The sequence below is a fragment of the Lonchura striata genome, chromosome 6 (assembly GCF_050655825.1).
Source record: "Lonchura striata isolate lonStrDom1 chromosome 6, ASM5065582v1, whole genome shotgun sequence".
In the NCBI taxonomy this organism is placed as follows: domain Eukaryota; kingdom Metazoa; phylum Chordata; class Aves; order Passeriformes; family Estrildidae; genus Lonchura; species Lonchura striata.
In genome coordinates, this window is record NC_140708.1 from 28,196,058 (window position 1) to 28,213,985 (window position 17,928).

Consider the following 17,928-nt stretch of genomic DNA (forward strand, 5'->3'; position numbering starts at 1 on the left):
TACTTCACCAACTAGGCACAGAGCTGCTCCACACTTGACAGAGCTGTGGCCACTTGGGTGAAGACCAGTGTCACAGAATTTAGAACACCAAGATGAAAACAGGCAGCAGTGGGATAGGATCCAAACACATGGGAGTACAGTGATTGGAGTGGATGCATCACCCCTGCACAGGAGATTGTCTGCTGGGCACCCCATTCCCAGGTGGGGTGGGAAGAGCAGGACCCACACCAGGACCAGCTGTGAGCATTGGGATGGGCAGGAGGGCTCCCCAGCTCAAGCACCCCACAATGGACTAGGTAGCATCCACAGTGTTTGCACCCTTCCTCACCCCCATAATCATCCTTGTGGATGCAGGACAGTCAGCCAGCCTTGGCTTTGTCCTGTGTGTATATTTTAAATAACATCAACTAAAATGACAAAGGAAAGCATGAAGTCAGTCAAAGGCATGGAAGGGAAAAATAAAGTCAGACAAAAAAAAGGCCAAAGTATTTCTGACAACAAGGGTGGTTCAGCTGGAAGAAAGACAGCTCTGAAAGCCACAAGTGCCTGGTTTCCTCAAATCACTACTTTTCTGGTTAAAAACAAAACAGAAGAGAAGGGTGTTTTGGCAGCAGGTTCCTCAGGTCCCGGGGAGAAGCTGGGATGTCTCTGTGCTTGGGGGATACAGAGCAGACGGAGAGGTGACACTGGCTATCACAGTCAGGTCCCAGCTCTCTGCTCCAGTTTCCCCAAGTATTATTCATACAGGACTTAATGCTCCTGCCCTGGCCTCCTCTCCCAAAGGGGGCTGTCTCCATCCCCTGCACCAAGTCCTTATCACACACAGCACAGCTGTCCTGGCAGTGTCCTACCTGCTCAGTGCCAGAGGACAGATCCACCCTGCTCCAGGCAGAGCTGTCCCTGGCCCCAGCCCTTGCCAAGCAGCCAGTATCCCATCCCTCGGTACCCAAAAAGGTTGTGTCACCCTGTCCCCCACCCCAAAAAACAGGCTGCTATGCCAGGATTGTTCAGAAAAGGAGTTTTGGGCCAGAGGATGCTTGCTCCAGAGATGTCCCCAAGTCCCAGGGAAGGGTCGCTCTGGGCAAGGTGATCTCTGCAGCTGAACATGCCATCTCTGGGCTAGTAGTAGTCCTCCTCACTCTCCCTGTAGTCCTCAGGTGTCACATGGGGCTTCAGCATGGAGAAGTCTGTCAGGTTGAGTTGGTCTGAAATGGCAGCATGGGGACAATGTGACATTGCCACCCTGCTGTGCCTGTCCCCTTCCCCACCAGGACCAAAGCCAAACCATGCACAGCAGTTTTCTGGGGCATCCCCAGCACAGCCCCATGCTCCAGCAGCTCCGGCCATACTGGTGCACTGTGGCCAAACATCGCTCCCCATGGCCCCATGAGAGCAGGGAGATAAGGACGTGGTGCTCACCCGGAGTGAAGACAGTCAGGCTGGCCAGTGCCACCGCCTCCCCGACCCTGTTCCTGGCGAAGCAGCGGTACGTGCCCTCGTCCGTCACCCGCACACCCTGGATCTGGAGCCAGCCTGTCACTTCGTATTTCTGGGGGCCACCTCTGAACTGAAGGAAGAGAGGATTTCTGTCAGCACTTGTGGCAGAAGCAAGAGGGAGTCTGTGCCACAGAGCCCTGGGTCCCTGTTTTGGCAGGCAGTGAGGTCCCAGGATTGCTCTGGAAGCAGCCATGCTATTTTCTGTTTATCCCCAGGAATAAATAAGCTTTTCCTGACCCAGCTGGGCTGCAGCTGTGTCTACAGACTACTATTATGGTGTGGTGGCCAGGGGTGGAGGACAGTAGAGTTTCTTCCAACCAGGCAGGGTAATCCCGCTTGGGGTGAAGATCCTCAGTCGGAGCCTGTGACAAGCTGGGGGAGGTCTGAAGGACAGAAAGATGGATGGGGGCCATGGTTCCAGGTTCCACCTGCTCCTCTGGCTCCCTCCATCCATTTCACCACAGTTTCTTCCCTGTTGGTCCCTGGCAGAGGTGCATGGCCCCTTTGCCTCTGCCCACACCCTCTAATAGCTAGGTACACCCAGCTGGGTGCTGTATTTGGGGCTGGCTGCAGGCAGGATGCTGACCCCTGAGCCTGCCAGATCTGGGAAGAATGCCCTGCTGATGGGAAAAAAGGGCAGGAACTGCCTGAGTGTGCTGGTAGGACCAGAGGACAACCCAGGCTGTAAGGCACTCAGAGGTCCTCTTTCCAGCCCTGCCAGCAAGACTGCAAGTGAAGCCAGCATGTACAGCAAACTGAAGGCAGGCAAGTAGGAAACTCCCTGCAGCAGAACTCTATGGATAAGTTCAAAAATTACTAGAAGAAATCACAGAAGAGAGCTATGCTGGTGGCCACTGAGACACCAGCCCTGGCTCAGTCAGTCCTCATACAGCTTCCAGTCACCCCTTCTCATTCCCAGGCAGCCAGGCTTGGCCATTCCTAGAATATGACCACTCTCAGGTCTGGTTGTCCATGAGCTCTGAGAAGCATTGGGTCACCTTGGGGTTGTCTTCAATGCCCTGGGCACACTGCTCACCTGGACAGAGATGTGGGGGTCATCTCCAGGCAGCAGCATCTCTGTGCCATCCTTCCTCCACTCAATGGATGCCATGGGGTAGGCAAAGACCTCGCAGCCGAAGATGACATCCTGCCCGGTGACGTTCCATGTGTCATAGGGAGGAGAGGTGATCTGAGGCTCTGGGAAGGGGGGCAGAGGAGAGCAGGGTGGGTTCAGAAGAGGTCCCACCCTTGGTAGGTCCCATGGGCTCTCTTGGGCTGGTCTCTGGAGCAGCAGCACTTGGTTCACATAGAGATGCTGAGACCCTTCCCATGTCTGTCTCCTCAGCCTCCCATGGCAGACCCTCACCTTTCCCAAGGACATCGTCCCTCCTCACAGCTGGGACTGAGAGCTCCTTCCCCAATCCCCCCCATCCATGGAGGGTTGCCATCCCTGCTGGCCTCAGTTTCCCCACCTGTGCAATGATGCTCAAGCAACACATGCCACAGGAAGAGTGCAATGACAGAAATGTTAAAGAACAAAGCTCTCCTGAGTGATCGGAGCATGCTCCTCCTGTGGGAGAAAGGCCAAGGGGCGCTCGTCCAGCCTGAGGCTGGTGAGGATGGATGAGGTAGCTGAGTCTCCAGCCAAATGAGGCCTCTGCTCTGACCCAGAGCTCGTGTCAGCAATGAAGGGAGTCAGCAGGTCCCCATCTCCTGGATGGAGCAAACAGCTCCAGGTTCCACATCCCTTCCCTGAAGGGACTGGGGACCACCTTTCTCAGGTGGTCCATGATCTGGAAGACCTGCTCCATGATCTGGCCCATAGCATAAGCCAGAGTTCAAGGGAAGGTTTCCACCTCCAAATATACCTGGGGAAACAGTCAAGAACTTGATGATATACAGAAAATAAGGTCAACCTTAACACCACTTAGGCTGCAGTGACATCACTGGGTGACCTGTGCCAGACTGGAAGGATGGGGCATGGCCTTCCTGCTAGACTGTCCCCTCAGCCCCCACCTGAGTTTTAAATGGGAGATGGAAATCACACAGCAAGCCAAACCAACCCTGGTTTCTATTTGCAGGAGGAAGGCACATTTCTCAGGAGCAGCAGGCCAGTGTGAACCCAGCCCTGCCGCCAAGAATTCGTTAACAATTCCCTGGAACTTCCCCATCTGCTCCAGCAGGATTTGTTGCTTCCCATAAACTCCACTCCCTCTTGGCAAAGCTGCTCCCAGATTTCTCCAAGCACTGGTTCTGCAAGGGGCTCCCCCAGAGCAGCAGGGTGGGGGGACTAGTGGGAACATGATATGCATGGAGCAGCCCCCAGGGCAGTCCTGTCCCTGTGTCTTTGCTGCCAGGTGAAACAGTTAAGCCAGATCCCCTTGCTTGTCTCTTCCCACAGCTCTGGGGCCACTACCTGTCTCGCAGGGACCTTCATGGGCCACAGTGAGGTTGGCATCGGGGTGAGCATGGGCAGCCTCCAGGAACCTGCAGATCTGGGCGTAGGTTTTGCCATCAGAGCCGCAGAGGGCCAGCTGGGAGAGGCAGGCACACTGGGGCTCGGGCACCTCTCCGTGACGCAAGTCCCCAGCATCCAACCGGCACTCCAGGTGCTCCCCACACTTGCCGTAGAAGTGGTTGGTGTTGTCCAGGTCACAGATCTGTCCCTCCAGGTTGGCACATTCCCAGCAACAGTCACAGGCATCTCGCACTGTGCCTGCCAGGCACCCGCGTGGCATCGGGCACTCCTCGGGCTGGCACTCAGTGCAGCCCTCCCCTTCCTCCAGCAGCCGTTGCCAGCCCCGCTGGAGGTAGTCAGAGGTGCTGGGAAAAGCCTGGCCCAGCTGGAGCAAAGCCCAGTGCAAGGAGAGCAAGGAAAGCATGAGGCAAGAGATGCTGAAGGGTTTGGCTTCAGACATCCTCACGGCAGCTCCTCTATCCCAATCCTACTGTCACTTGGATGGAGATTTCCAGCACTGCTCTGGTCTTCCTGTCTAGATCTGAGGAGCCATCCTGGCCTGTGAGGAGGGAGAAAGTGTGTAACTGGTGCAGGAAGTGTCTCCCACTCCTTTGTCTCCTGGCTGGCTTGCTCTGAGCAGCAGCACTGCATGATGTGCAGGGGAGGATTACTTCCAGCCCCTCTCACCCCCAGCCCTGCAGTCATAGCCTTTGTACCCTGCAGCTCCCCAACCAGTTCCTGCCCTGAGACACTGAATGTCTTCTGGAGAGATAATTCTGATGACCTCAGCCCATCAGGTTTCATCCTGTTCCTTTGGCAGCCCAGCATGAAAAGTCCAGCCTCCTCTGAGCCCAGCACAGCCTGCGAAGACACAGGGCTGGCAGGGCACTGGACAGGCTGTTCTACATTATGGTTCAGCTCCTGGTGTCCTTCAGAAAGCTGCTCTCAAGCCCCTTTCCTTTCCCCACTGCTTTGCAAGAGTCACAAACACTTTTTTCCTCTCTCACCATCCATACAAGCTCAGTAGAGTAGCTCAATGGAGCTCAGACAAGGTGCTCTTTCTGTCCTGGAGGCAACCAAGACAGGAGGATTCTCCCAGTCATGCCTGGCTTTTGTTCTCCTTACCTCCCTTTGCTGTAACCCCTCTTTTTAGGTACCACCTACCCGAGCAGGGGAAAAAATGCCCACTCCCAGAAGGTATTTTAAGCCCCTCAGTTATCACACAGGCAACTGAAGCTGAGCATGGAGGATCTCAGTGCACAGGTGAGCAGCCACTGGACTCGCAGTAGACCCATTGTGGTCAGCCTGTACCAGCACAGCAGGGTCCCTGCCCTCAAACCCCAGGCCTGCGTTACCTACTCAGGGAAAGAAGAAGCTGATCTGCTCTGGCTTCCCATCTCTACATGGTGGGGGGAAATGTGACATCTCAGAGCCTGTCCCCAGAGAGGGTGACAACGAACCAAATCCCTTTGTGAACATCTCTCCCTGGCCCCTGTTATACCCTGCCTTCCCTGAGATGGGGTGAAATTATGGTCCTCTGCCCCAGGGCGACTCAGTATAAGCCAGAGGGGTCGGGGAGGAGACCTAGGCAGACAGGTTGTCCCCTCCCCACCCCTCCCGCTGGGAACAGCACCGAAGGGCAAGCTGCAGCCCCCCAACTACACCCCCCGCTCTCGGGGCTAACACAGCCCAGAGCTGGGGTGGGGATGGCCCGGATATTGGGTTACACATATGCATCCCCGGATAAAAAACCGTGAAGATTTGACCCCTTTACCAGAGACCAGCAGGCGCCCCAGGGGTGGAAAGGGGCAGAGGGTCTCAGTGCCGGAGGCGTCCCCCCGCCCACCCTACCCCGGTCTGTCCGGAGTAAGGCTCCATCCCCCGATGGATGTGGGGGGCCAGAGAAAGGGTGCGGGGGAATTGCGAAGTTGGTCTCTGGCTCCGCATGTCTGGGGTGCAGGCGCTGGGGGTGCTGGAAGAGTGCTGGGAAGGGGCACGATGTCCCCTGGGGGCCCCCGGGAGCCACCCCGCCATAAGCCGCCACTTACCGGAGGCGCCGGTGCCGGGCCCGCGGGTGCGCAGCGGCCGTGGCGGCGAGGCTGCTGGCCCCCGGGGCTGCTGGCCCCCGGCCGCTCCAGCACCGCCGTGATGTCAGCGAAACGTGAATCCCCCCGCCCCTCTCCGGGCCCACGGCCCGTCCCTGGACCGGGACACGGGCTGGCTGGCACCCCTTCCCTGCCGGGGTCCCGCCACACACCGCACCCTGGCCCCGGGGCTCTGCCGCTCCGGCTCCCTGGCACGGGCACCTCCCCGCTGGAATCACCCCCAGGCGTGTGCGGGACCTGGGCTGATGCTCCGCCCCAGCCATGGGGCAGGAAGGGACTGAGGTCCCCTCCTTTGCAGTCCAACTTGGCAGCAGTCCTTGGGGACAAGTGAATGGGACAAGTGGGCATGGCTGAGGAAGTGGTCAAAAGCATCTCTCAGCCTGTAATTTGGCTAGAAAACATAGACTGAAAAGTTGAGCAGCTGCAGTGAGTAAATAGGGGTATAACTCTCGGGGGATGTCTGCACTCACCTCACACCAGGAGCCACGAGTGGAGGGGGTATTGGTGTGTAAACCACAGCACTCCTTGGCTGGAGTGGAGCTATTGGGAGCAATGGTAGGGCTACTCCATGCCACAGCAGCGCAGTACCTGTGTGCACAGGGCTGGGGCTTCAGACCTCCCCAGCAAGCTGCCTTGCTGCTCCCTGCCTCAGTTTCCCGCTGGAATTGGCTCTGAGGAGTGGGGGAGCCAGCATGCCTTTGCAGCACAAACACACACCGTGCACTTGCATCCTGCTCTGGATGCCATGCCAGGGTGGGATCACACAGCCCACTCCTCTCCAGGCTAGGATTCTGTGGGACTTAGTTCCTCCATGAAGCTCAAGCAAATCAGGACCCTTCTAAGGATCTGGTTTCCTTCACCATGCTGCAAAAATTTGCTTTTGCTTTCCAACACCCTCCTGCAAATTTGTTCTGGGTTCCAGGGTTTTTGCTCAGTCACATTGTGAGTCCAGCCATGTCTAACGAACGGAAAATGCGGCAGGCTTCAGCCCCCTTAAATCTGTCTCTGCCAGCCAAACTCCCCTCCCCAGCCCCCTGCTGCAGAGTGGGGTTTCCTGCCAGCTCTGCCTTCAGCCTCATGTCCCACTCCCCCTCTGTGGCCCCCAGCCCCTTGGCTCAGGGCTGCCTTCCTCCCTGGCTCCCCTTGTTCAGCCTATTGAGTTTGGTCCCCACATGTCACAAGTTTTCAGGTCCAGCATCCACGAGCTGCTGAGCAGCTGCGGCTGCAGCTGTTTTGGAAGCAGGGAAAAAGTCAGGAAAGGCTGAGGTTTTCCTACATGCAGCCCCAGAGCTGGGTCAGAGCCTGAGCAAAGAGGAGATAGACTATAGTGCTGAGCCTCCTGGGTTATCCCTTCCATACAACCCTTCCTGCTTTAGGATGGACTGCCTGCATATTCAGGCATTCCTGCACACTCTCACTTGCCTCTGCTCCACACAGGGGGCGAAGCAGTGAGGCAAGCCTGGCACTGATTGCCACCTCCTGCTCTCAAAGCTCCTGGCCAGCACAGAAGCAGAGCCAGCACTTAAATCCCAGGCATGGCTGAAAACAGACTATCAGGTTATTTGTGTCTCTTGCCCCATGGGAACAGGCCCCATTGTTGCTGTCCTTTCCCACACGTAGTTCCTTCTTTCATATACCATGGCCCAAACGCTTGCTGTGTCTTATCTTCATGGGATTATCATGGCCTGTGTGGCTGAATTCACCTGAGCATCACGACAGCATCAGCCACTAACTGGGGAGAATCCCTGGCTAAAGGTGAAATCCAAACACAGGTCCGAGCAGGAGCAGCTCCAGTTGTAGAGAAATACAACCCAGCCTCAGAAAGCCAAGGGCAGCTTAGCTCAGCTCAACAAGACAGAGCTCAAATGTGGCAGTTAATTAAACCTCCTGCTTAATGAGACTATTGAATGTGTTAATAGACAGTAGCAGCTATGAATGAGGGGTGGAAAATCTAACCTGTGCTTAACAAGGAGTTTTGCTCAATCACACCTGAAGTCAATCAACACAGCCGTGGTTGCAAATGGGGTTTGTGGCTTACATTGCTTGACAGCTTTGCAGGGAAAAGGGTGATCACAGCATGGCCTGGCACTTGGGTGAATTGCATTCCTGGCTCCCTACCAGTGCTGGCTAGTTATCTCTCCTTTTTCCTCACTTTTCCTGAACCCAGTGAAGCTCCAGGAACTGGGCTTTGAAGGCTGAGCCTAAAGCACCAGTTTCCTCCTCCCTTCCTGGTGGGTTGCTCCCCATCACTGTTTTCTCATCTTGTGATGGTCCCATGGAAGCCAGGAGCCCGTGGGTGCTCCTGGCAGGCCCACATCCTTGGCATCCTTCCAAAGCTTTGCCATCAGAATGAAATGCATCACATCTAGTCAGGGGTACCACACTGCTCCTGGCCCTACTGACCCCCCTGCTGCTTTGGGCTAATCCAGACACCCCATAGCAATCTGGGGTTTATGGCAGACGAAGCCAAGGGAAAAATCCACTCTGGAAAAAAAGTCCTAGGCCAAGTGACTCAACATACATTATGTCAGGCAGGGCTGGCGAGCAGCATTGGGGCTGGGCTGGTGGGGTTGAGAATGTGGGTTATGTCACAGCAGAAGCACGTGCCACCAGAGATCCTGGGACAGAATGCTGCTGGCACATTGACTAGGGCATGGGTGTCTCCTTCTGGTAATAAACCAAATCTCTCTCATTTCACTCTCTGTTTCCTGCTGTCTGACAGTCTGAAGCAGCCTGGTTCTGGTCAGCCCACGCCAAGGCTGAGTGGTTCTTGAGGAGCCCCAGTCACATTCCAGGGCTCCACTGTGGGGACAAGACATGGGCAGCAGGCAGGTCACCCCCATCTGCGTGCCAGGCCAGACCTGCTCTAGGAAGCAGCCAGGCTCAGGTTTCTCCAGGCTTTTCCAGACCAAATTCCTCTGAAGAACCAACCCGTCAGCAAATTCTTGGGGAAGTGATTGCAGCTGTGTTCAGGGTCACCCGGCCCCGAGGCGCGATGGCCGAACGGTAAGGGACACCCCGGTGTCCAGACTGCCCGGGGCCCCGGCAAGAGCCGCGGCTCAGCTCCACCCCAGCAGGAATCCTGAGCCAAGGATTCCACCAGCCCCATCCAAGCGCAAGTCTAATAACCCGGCGGCAGGAACGGAGAAGACGGCGGGGGCTGCATTCCCGGGATGTCCCCGCACTGGCGCGATCGTGCCAAATGTGACACTGCGGTGCCGGGTGAGAAGGGTGACCCGCCCGCTCCGCCCACGCCCCGAGCCCGCGGCAAGCGGGGCCCGGCCCGGCCCCGGGGCTGCCCCGGCCGCGGGGCGGCGGCGGGGCGGGCCGGCGGCTGCGGGGTCTCTGCTGCCACCTCCAGGGCACTGCTGGCCTCGTCCCCGGCCCCTTGCGGTGACACTGACCCCGTACCTGGGGGCTGCAGAACCTGGAGTAATGTATGGACACCTCAGGCACACCACCCTTATCTTCCTGCGCGCTAAAAGCCCCTCTATCAGCCGAGCCTGGGAGCCCTCACCGCAGTGTAATGTCCTGAGGGGCTTGGGCACATCCTGCTGTGATGGTGGGCTCCTCTGTTCAGCCTGGTGCTCCGGGCTGCATGGCCCCCCCAAGACGGGCTGGGTGCTTCATAGGGTGCTGCCAGCTCGGCAGCACCGCGCCCGCTGTCGCCTTTGCCACCCACCCTGTCCCCAGCCTCCAGAAGCGCCAGCAGGGCTGGGACGCAGCCAGGGAAGGTGACCCGCTGCCAGCACCCCGGCACCCGCTGCCACTGGGGACGGGCACTGGGGAGGGGGAGCCTGCCCGCTCCCCCCTGCAAGAGGCTGCCCATTTCCAGGCGTCATTAAAGAGCAATTAGCTGGAAATTAAGCTGAGAACAAGTATTGATTAGCTCATTAAGGCTGGGGGAGCCGGCTGAGGCGGTAGGGATTGCTGCTGCTCGCCCTCATTATGGGCAAGGTTAAAGCATGTGGTCGGGCAGCTCATTAAAAATGCCAGGGACCAATCGATGTCCCCAGCCCAGCGCCGCCCAGCACCTCCAGAAGCCCTGGGGACATCGAGCTGCTCTCTTTCTGGGACTGGCCCTTGACCTCTGTGATGAGTCAGCTCGGGAAGGGACTGAGCATCCTTGCTCCCTGCATCCACTGCTGCATTCTGAGCTCCCCTGCAGAGGCAGCAGTGTCCCTTTTGGGCTTGTCAACCCCAAAAGTCACTGGCCAAGGGAATTTTCTCTTCCCCAGTCAGGGGAATCCACGAGGACAGGTTCCCCTAGTGCAGTGAAGTGTCTGAATCTGCACCATTGCTGGCTTCAGAAGAGAACACACTGGCTGAGCACCCCAGACCTGCAACACTCCAGTACTGAGTTTTTCATGGCTCTGCCTAGTGGTGCCAGCTTGTGCAGGTGTGGGACAGACCAAAGGGGCTCTCAGGGATGGAATGAAAGCAGGTGACAGACAAAAGACATTCAGTGGCTCTGTGTGGCCAAAGTATTGCCACACCATACTGCCCTGTATCCCAGACTCACAGTTCTTGGGGGGCTCTTGGGGTGAGCCCAGACTCAGCCCTGCCAGACCCATGCAGCCAGACCCAGCCACCCCAAGCATCTGTGTCTCTGGTCCCATGTACCTCCCATTTCCATCTCTGCCTCTTGTGGCCTCCAGCAGCTCCGGGCCAGCTCCCAGTCACACACAAGGAGGGTGTCCCTGCAAAGCCGGGTGATGTGTGTGGGAGGAGGCAGGTGTCATCATTATTTTTGTTTTCTTTACACTGCTCTGGAAATATATTGTATTCTTAGATAATCCCGTTCAATTATACCACAATAAAACACATAATAAAAATGTAATTCATTTTTCCTGAGCGCTCTATCTCCCTGTGTCTTGGCAAGCTATTAAAAATTTGTCTTCATTTTTCTGGCAAGAGCCTTGTACCTTTTCATCTTTAATTTATGAGAGCAGAATAGCTACTGACAAGCCCTTATTGCACGGCAAGGGGCTGCATTATTTATAAGCTGCCAATGGCTGGCTCAGGGGAGATATTTGCAATATTCCAGGGCCAGAAGAAGGAGGGGGACAGATCCCTGATGTGCCTGTCCCAATCCACTCACTTCCCCACCCTGGGCAGGTGCTGGGTGCAGGTGTTCTCCTGGCTGCCCCTTGAGGGAAGCAGCTCGAGCCTGGCCTCTGCCAGCCCCTGCCAGCTGTGGAAGCTGTGGCACAGGGTGGCTTTGGGCTGCCTGGCCCTTATCTTTCACTGCTGTATATGCCCATCTTGGCCTTTGCAGTGGTCTTGCTCCTCCATCCTTCAGCACGGGGCACTGCAGAGCACACTCGCCTCCACCCTGCTCTCCCTGGCTGGACATCCATCGCTCCGACAGAAAGCTTGAGGGGGAGGCAGCTGCTGCCTGCAGGCTTGCCAGGGTCCTGTAACAGCAGTGATGTGCTCTCCAATGTGTTCTTCGATAGCTGTACATAGAAAGTGGGATAAAAATAGTCCTGCAGGGAAGGCACAGGAGCAGGGCTGGGATTGTTCTGTGAGCAGGCTGCAAGAGGGGGTGTGAGTGTGGGCAGAGCCAGGGTGATGCTCTGGCCTCTCCAAACCAGCAGCATCCAGGGCAGCAGCTTAGCAGAGCTCTCTGTGCAGCAGCAAGGTCCAAAGCCGACTGTACTAAAAAAAGCCCTCCTGACAGCTGGATAAGCTTAAACACATGCCAGGCCAGCCAGAGCTGCTGCAAAGGCAGCGGGCTGGAAAGCAGGGAGCAGAACCCAGCCTCATGGGGTGCAGAGGCATCCCAAAAGCCAGCCTGCCCCTCTCTCCTGCTCCCATCCTCACCCCAACAGCAGTCTCCCTTTCCACCATATACAAATTAGCGAGCAGCACACTTCTCTTTGCTGTTGGTTTTGTATAAACAATCTGTCTTTATTGTTTGGTATATATAGGTACATTATACGTATATCAAAAATATCTAGGGGAAACCACAGTGCACTTAAAGCTATTTGAGAAGGTCCACCTGAAAGCAAGCACTCCAAGAGGGGGTACAGTAAGCCCTCAGGGGAAGCCCAGCCCTGGACGCAGATGGCATTAAAATGAGAATAAAAACCAAGACTCTACTGGGATTAAAATGTGCCATTTGCTCTGAGGATGGCAGCAGCAGAAAGCCAGATTAAATCCCCAGAGCAGCCTGGAGGAGAGCAGAAGGTGAGCTGGGAGCAGAGTACAGGCCTGGGCTGGGAGAGACCCCCCACTCTGAGTTCAAGCCATTACATGCAATTGATCATTCACCCCCAGCTATTTTGGGTACGGGGAGTTTTCCTCTCCAAAAGCTGCTCTGCCATCCCCAGGTACCAGCTGCTGAACCACTGGGCACCGGAGGGTGCTTGCAGAGGTACTCTACCTTCAATTGCTGATTCTCTGCTGCCTCCTAAAGCTGGGGAGCACCATTTTCTTCCTCATCTCACTTTTATTTTTCCCTCCACCACAGCTCACAAAGTCTCTGGTGTTGCTGCCTGCACTTCCCTGCGCACTGCACAGAGCTACAGGCACACACAGAGAGGAGTAGTGCACCAGGGTACCAGCCAGGAGGTCCCCAGAGCAGGGCTGAGGTGGGCACAGGGACAGGGTTTGCTGTGGTGCTGCGTGGCTGCAGGCACCCTGGGAAGCAGGGCTGAGCACCTGGGACCTATGGACACGCAATGGCCAAGGGAAAGCGGCGGCAGCCCCAAGGGGATCCAAAGGGTGAAGCTCAGCAATGCGCTGGCCTGACAGCTCCAGGGGGCACATCTCAGCCACCCCAGGACCCTGCTCAGAGCCCTTTGTTGAAGTAGACCGTCTCCAGCCATGGATCTTTCTTCCGGATCTGATCTTGGACTTCAGGCTCCAGGCTGCTCACAGGCATTGAGCTGTAGAGGAAACATGGATACAGAGGATGGAGGGGTATACCCACCAGTGGCCTCAGCTTGGAAACTATCTGCTGCACCCCATGGGGATGCTGTCCCCATGGCCCAGCAGAGACCCTTGGGTCTGCTGCCTGTGCACAGAGATGTGTGTGCACAGGTTTAAGCCCCTGACTGCTCAAAGAAGCAAAAGAATCTCTTGGGAGTCAGAGAGCACCCCCATCCCACACAGGAGCCACACATGCAGGCGAAGTCCCTAACTGTACCTTTTCTGTGGGAAGAGTGCACAGCACAACGGGGTGGCGAACACCAAACTGCAAAGGAAAGACATGGAAAGGTGAAGCTGGGCTGCATAAATCACCCACACCCACCATGGCCTGATCCCAGAGCAGCAATGAGGCAGCCAGGTGTTCAGCCAGGAAAGGGCTACAGAGATGCCCTCTCCAAGCTGCAGACTCTGCATTTGGCTCCTGAGGAGGGGCAAAGTCTGTCCCACAATTATGTGGGGGAACAGCAATGCTGAGTAGGAGCCCATGGCAGGCTTAAGAGACGCCAAGATGAAGCAAAACAACTCCTGGCCCCAGAACCTCATATCCCATCCCATCTGCCTGGGGTGCAACTAGCTTGGCCAAGCTCTGGCATCCCCCCAGGAAACTTTGGGGCAATTCTCTCCCCCCACTGCCAAGCAGAGTTCCCAGCAGTACTTTTCCATACACTTGGGCTTGGTATGCCCAGGGCAGCGATGCCCATTGGTGGAGGAGGACTTACCAGAGTCCCACCAGGCTGACCTGCAGGGGAGCATTCAGGTACGGGTACCGCTGCCAGGGACAGGGAGAGGATGTGTCAGTGCGGTAGACAGGGCAGGAAGGTGTCTATTCCCCAATAAGGTGCCAGCCCTGAGGGGTGCCAACAATGTGCCAAGCTTGGCGGGTGTCCCTACGCCCACCTGCCCGTCCCAGGTTCACTGGTACCTTCAGGAAAGCTCTCTTCTCCAGCATGTTCATGATCACTGGTGGAATGGCTGAGGCAGGGAGAAAGGAGATGAGCTCCCAGTGCTCACAGTACCCTGCCAGCAGTAGGACCTCATCCTACGCTGCCAGGGATCAGCTGCAATCTCCCAGCACAGGTGGAGGAAGGGACACTCACCCATGGCCGGCGCTGCCATGCCAATGCGGGACACCACCACCTGGAAAATGGCCTTCTGGGCTGCTGCTGTGGATTCCCCCAGGCGGTTCCCATTCTCATCTGTGACAGGGATCCCCAGCTTGAGCTCTCTGCAGGGACAGAGGGGGTCAGGGGGCCACAGGGTACAATGGTGAGGGGATCAGGACACAGGACAGGGACATGTCTCCAAGAGAGGCTGACATCTTCTGTACCCCATCAACTACACAATAAATCAGAGGGAGTCTCAGCTGGACCCACATTCACATTTGGCAGCAGTCCTCAATACAGGGACCAATAACCCCCTAGGTTGCAACCAGGTGCTTGTACCTCCAAGCCAACCCCCCACGCTGAGGATCAGCAAGGAAGTCCCTGCATTCCCAACCAGTGCCTACAAACCCCGAGGCAAGGCTGTCCCACCTCAGGGGCTCACCTCTGCCTCATCAGCGGGATGTTGATGCAGTTGGCAGCTGCCACAGCCGCAAAAGGCACATACCGGCCAATGAGGGTTGGCAAGTGCTGGGGGGAAAAGCAGAACACCACACAGAGGGTCTGAGGGCAGAGCTGGCTGTCCCCAGGCCTGCCTTGATCTTCCTGCAAGACCTTGGGGTGTCCCAGCCCCACTGGGGGAAAAGCGTTCACTTCTCCCCTGCAACTCTCAGCTGGTAAAAGCCGTACAGACCAAAGGGTCTGGGGAAACCCAGGTCCCCTGCCAGGCCTGGACAGAGTCTGAGGGGTGAAAGAAACCAGAAGATATATCCAGAGCCAGGCTGGAGGGACAGGCCATCTCCACAGCCACCACTGGGGAGAGCAGTTGTCTCGTGTGGGCAACCTCAGCAAACCCCTTTTCTTCATTTTCTCCTCCACTCCAGGTGAATCCCCAGCTCAGCTCAGAGCTGAGGTAGATTCCATGGGGAGGGTCCACATCCCGCAGTGGCAATGGCCAAGGATCAGCTTACCTTGGTGAGGGATTTGAGTCCCAGTGCTGTGACTACTGCCCCCGTGGTTGCACTCACATAGGCTGTCCCCAACTGGCTGAAAGAGCAGGAAGTGACACCAGTAAGCCAGGCTCTCCCCATCCCAGTTGCCCTTCCAAAGGGAGGAACAGCATGCCCTTCAAGAGTCTCAGCTCTACCACTAACCCTGACAGCCCCAATGGCATCCATCTCTGCCTTCACCAGGTCTCCACTGTCCCATCTCACAGTTCCCTGCTATTCAAGGCGCACCCCTGGTGTTTTGGGGTGCCTCAAGGACGTGGTCAGAGAGATACTTACCTGGGGGTGATGGGTGCATCTCCGCTGCGGTTGGTGTAGTTGACAATAGCATTAAAGGACTGGTTGACCCACTGCCAGAACAGCACAGCTGGCGTGGTCCTGTCAGAGAGAGGAGGGTGCTGGAGACACTGGGGGATGTCACCCATGCTCCTAGAGCACGAGTATGAGTGGGGTATGGGACACGTGTCCCCTCCTCACCCCAGAGCCAGGAGGATCCTCCAGGCATCCTCGTGGTCCTGAGGTGAGGAGAGGACAGGTACCTGTAGAAGGTCAACATGCAACCAGTGATGGTCATGTTCATGGGGACCTGAGCGGACATGCGTCCCACAAGGATCATCTTCTCGCCCGTGTCGGGGTGGAAAGCCGAGTCATAGATGTACTTTGCCCGCCAAAGCTGGTCCTCTGTCAGCCCAGGGTGCACAGTGCCTGCCCTGCCAGGTAAGGGTAACACTGTTGAAAGACTCTCTGCCAGCACACATGGCCAAACTGGTCCCCTACACTGTTTGTGTCGGCTGGGAGATGCCTTAGGGACCAGCCAGGCAGTTTTGGGAGCTTGGGCCAGGGGTGCCAGCATCACTTCTAGTCCCACTCCTGGGAATGGCTCCTGCCTGGGAGCAGTGCTGAGGGTACATCCACCCTCCCAGTGGGTACCTGTAGTCCTCCACCACCCGTCGGGCTTCCTCCAGTGTAGCCCCTGAGAGCAGCAGATTTCGGGGGTCGGTCACCATGAAGAAGTGCTTGGCCCGGCCCTGAAAGGTGCTCTGGTCCCAACGGGGCTCCCGGATGTTGATGGTGGCAGGCAAGGATGGTGGCATGTTCTGGCAGGGCGGGGGATGAAAGGGTTATGTGGGATGTGGTGCCTGTGTGTCCCCCCCACATCCCTGCTGCAGCACCTCTGGTGCTCCCCCAGCCTGGGGGGACAAGGGGTGAACAGCAGCTCCTTTGTAAAGGAGCTCAGCAGCAGCTCCTGAGCCCAGCACTCGAGGCAGTTTGTGGGTAGTGCGACCTGTAATGGGACTGCACCTTGCAATGCGCCAAAGAAAAACCCCCGACCTTGCCCACACCAGCCGCCAGAAGTCAGGGACCCCCCACCCTCACAGGGCACCCCGGTCACAGAGGAGGAGACACGGACCCACCACTTAGGGGCCACAGCTGCTGCCAGCGCCAGAGAGCGGGGTGAGGAAGGGCCCTGGAAGGAGGAATGTCCCTCCCGGCAAGGCACCGACACACCCGGCACGGCTCTATTTCCACACCCGCCCTGCCCCGCAAGAAGCGAGCCTCTGCTCCCTTCCTTTCCGCGCCGAGCATCCCTCCCGCCACGCGTGACCCCCCCGGCACAGGGATTCGGGCGCCCCCCGCACTCACGGCTCCCGCGACAGCTCCCGCCGTGCCCGCGCCGCCGTCGCCGCCGCCACCGCCCCACTCCCGCCCCTGCGCGCGCTGACGTGAGGCTTCGTCACGGGTGGGCGGCCCCGCGCCGGGCGGGGCGGGGCGGGACGGGCCGGGGAGGGCGGCGCGCGGGGGGCGGCGGGGACCACGCGTGACCGGGGCCGGCGGTGGGGGGAGCGGTACGTGCCGAGCCACACGCGGCGCCCGTGGCCCTCCCGCGCGTGTGCGGGCGTGCCCGTGGGCGTGCACGCGCCTGCCCGTGACCGCGCGTCGGCGCTTCCGCTCGCTCGGGTGCTCGTGTGCGCGCGTGTTTGCACGTGGGTGTTCACGTGCGCGTTTCCGCGCGTCCCCGTGTCAGCCGCGCGCGTGTCCCCGGGGTCTCGATGCGCGCGCCACGCGCGCACGCGTGTCCGTAGCGCCGCGCTCGCACGCGCCGCGTCGGCGCCCACGCGTGTCGCGGTCGTTGCGCCGGGGCGCGCGGGGACGGCGCCTCCGCGGGAGTGGGCGCCGGCTCGTGCGTAGGGCGGTGCGTGTCGGAACACTCGTGTGTGAGCGGGGCCACGTCCACGCGTGTGCGGCGCTCCGTGGGTGTCTGTGAGTGCGCGCAAGGGCACGGACACGCATGCCGTGGACGTGTGGGTGCATGGGGTGTGTGTGCATGTGGGTGCGTGTCCCCACGCCGGCCGTGCCCCCCCAGCCCCTCACCCCGGCGTTGTCGGGGCGCCCCCCCCGCGCCGGCCCCCGCCCCCGCCGCCCGCCCGCGGCCCCCCCGCAGTCCCCGCGGCCGCCGCGCATCACCTGAAACCGCCGCGGTGTCGGGTTCGCGCTGGCGGCGCAGGGCCCCGCCGGGGGGTCACGGCCGGCCCCGGCTGGAGGCGATGCCCCCCGGGAAGGAGGACACGGGGGGATACCGGCTCGCATCACCGGAGTGAGCGAAGCCGGGGGATGCGACACCCCTCCTCCCCTGAGCGTGCCTCAGTTTCCCCTGTGTGCCCCCGGGACGCTCTGCGCTAAGGGACGAGGTCAGGGGGGACACCACATCCCTTACCCCACGCAGCCTAGCCGGGGGTCGCGCCCCCGGGCCCCCTCTCGGGGGACACCCACGGGACTGTCCCCCCCACGCCAGCTGCAAGGCCGGCCCCGGCCGCTCTCGATTG

At 58.5% G+C, this 17,928-nt stretch overlaps 2 protein-coding genes across 3 annotated transcripts; both read right to left on the reverse strand.

Moving 5' to 3' along the window:
* Window positions 1-543: 543 nt before the first annotated feature.
* On the reverse strand, window positions 544-6,108 carry KAZALD1 (Kazal type serine peptidase inhibitor domain 1). Its single transcript, XM_021536234.3, has 5 exons — window positions 6,004-6,108; window positions 3,914-4,514; window positions 2,534-2,694; window positions 1,420-1,567; window positions 544-1,205 (listed from the first exon to the last, which is right to left on the reverse strand). Exons 2-5 carry the CDS (start codon window positions 4,413-4,415, stop codon window positions 1,120-1,122), a joined length of 897 nt encoding a protein of 298 aa, XP_021391909.2. The 5' UTR covers window positions 4,416-4,514; window positions 6,004-6,108; the 3' UTR covers window positions 544-1,119.
* Window positions 6,109-11,941: 5,833 nt separating this feature from the next.
* SFXN3 (sideroflexin 3) lies at window positions 11,942-17,923 on the reverse strand. Of its 2 annotated transcripts, none has more exons than XM_085582708.1 (11): window positions 17,570-17,923; window positions 16,034-16,200; window positions 15,643-15,813; window positions 15,383-15,481; window positions 15,068-15,143; window positions 14,542-14,627; window positions 14,094-14,221; window positions 13,919-13,968; window positions 13,716-13,765; window positions 13,214-13,261; window positions 11,942-12,953 (listed from the first exon to the last, which is right to left on the reverse strand). In XM_085582708.1, the coding sequence occupies exons 1-11, from the start codon at window positions 17,690-17,692 to the stop codon at window positions 12,857-12,859; spliced, it is 1,095 nt and encodes a 364-aa protein (XP_085438834.1). In that variant the 5' UTR covers window positions 17,693-17,923; the 3' UTR covers window positions 11,942-12,856. The 2 variants fall into 2 exon arrangements, with proteins under 2 accessions (XP_085438834.1, XP_021392034.1); XM_021536359.3 differs by lacking the exon at window positions 17,570-17,923 and adding an exon at window positions 16,748-16,803.
* Between the last annotated feature and the right edge of the window lie 5 nt (window positions 17,924-17,928).

What these genes read in the sequence shown, in the direction of transcription:
- KAZALD1 (XM_021536234.3), bottom strand. Translation starts at nt 4,415, where the DNA reads ATGTCTGAAGCCAAACCCTTCAGCATCTCTTGCCTCATGCTTTCCTTG. An exon ending in TGAAGGTCCCTGCGAGACAG is followed by an intron (nt 2,695 to 3,913) that starts GTAGTGGCCCCA and finishes CCCCCTTCCCAG; the next exon opens with AGCCTCAGATCACCTCTCCT. An exon ending in ACCCCCACATCTCTGTCCAG is followed by an intron (nt 1,568 to 2,533) that starts GTGAGCAGTGTG and finishes CTCTTCCTTCAG; the next exon opens with TTCAGAGGTGGCCCCCAGAA.
- SFXN3 (XM_085582708.1), bottom strand. Translation starts at nt 17,692, where the DNA reads ATGCGAGCCGGTATCCCCCCGTGTCCTCCTTCCCGGGGGGCATCGCCT. An exon ending in TGCATGTTGACCTTCTACAG is followed by an intron (nt 15,482 to 15,642) that starts GTACCTGTCCTC and finishes TCTCTCTGACAG; the next exon opens with GACCACGCCAGCTGTGCTGT. An exon ending in GACTCAAATCCCTCACCAAG is followed by an intron (nt 14,628 to 15,067) that starts GTAAGCTGATCC and finishes TTTTCCCCCCAG; the next exon opens with CACTTGCCAACCCTCATTGG.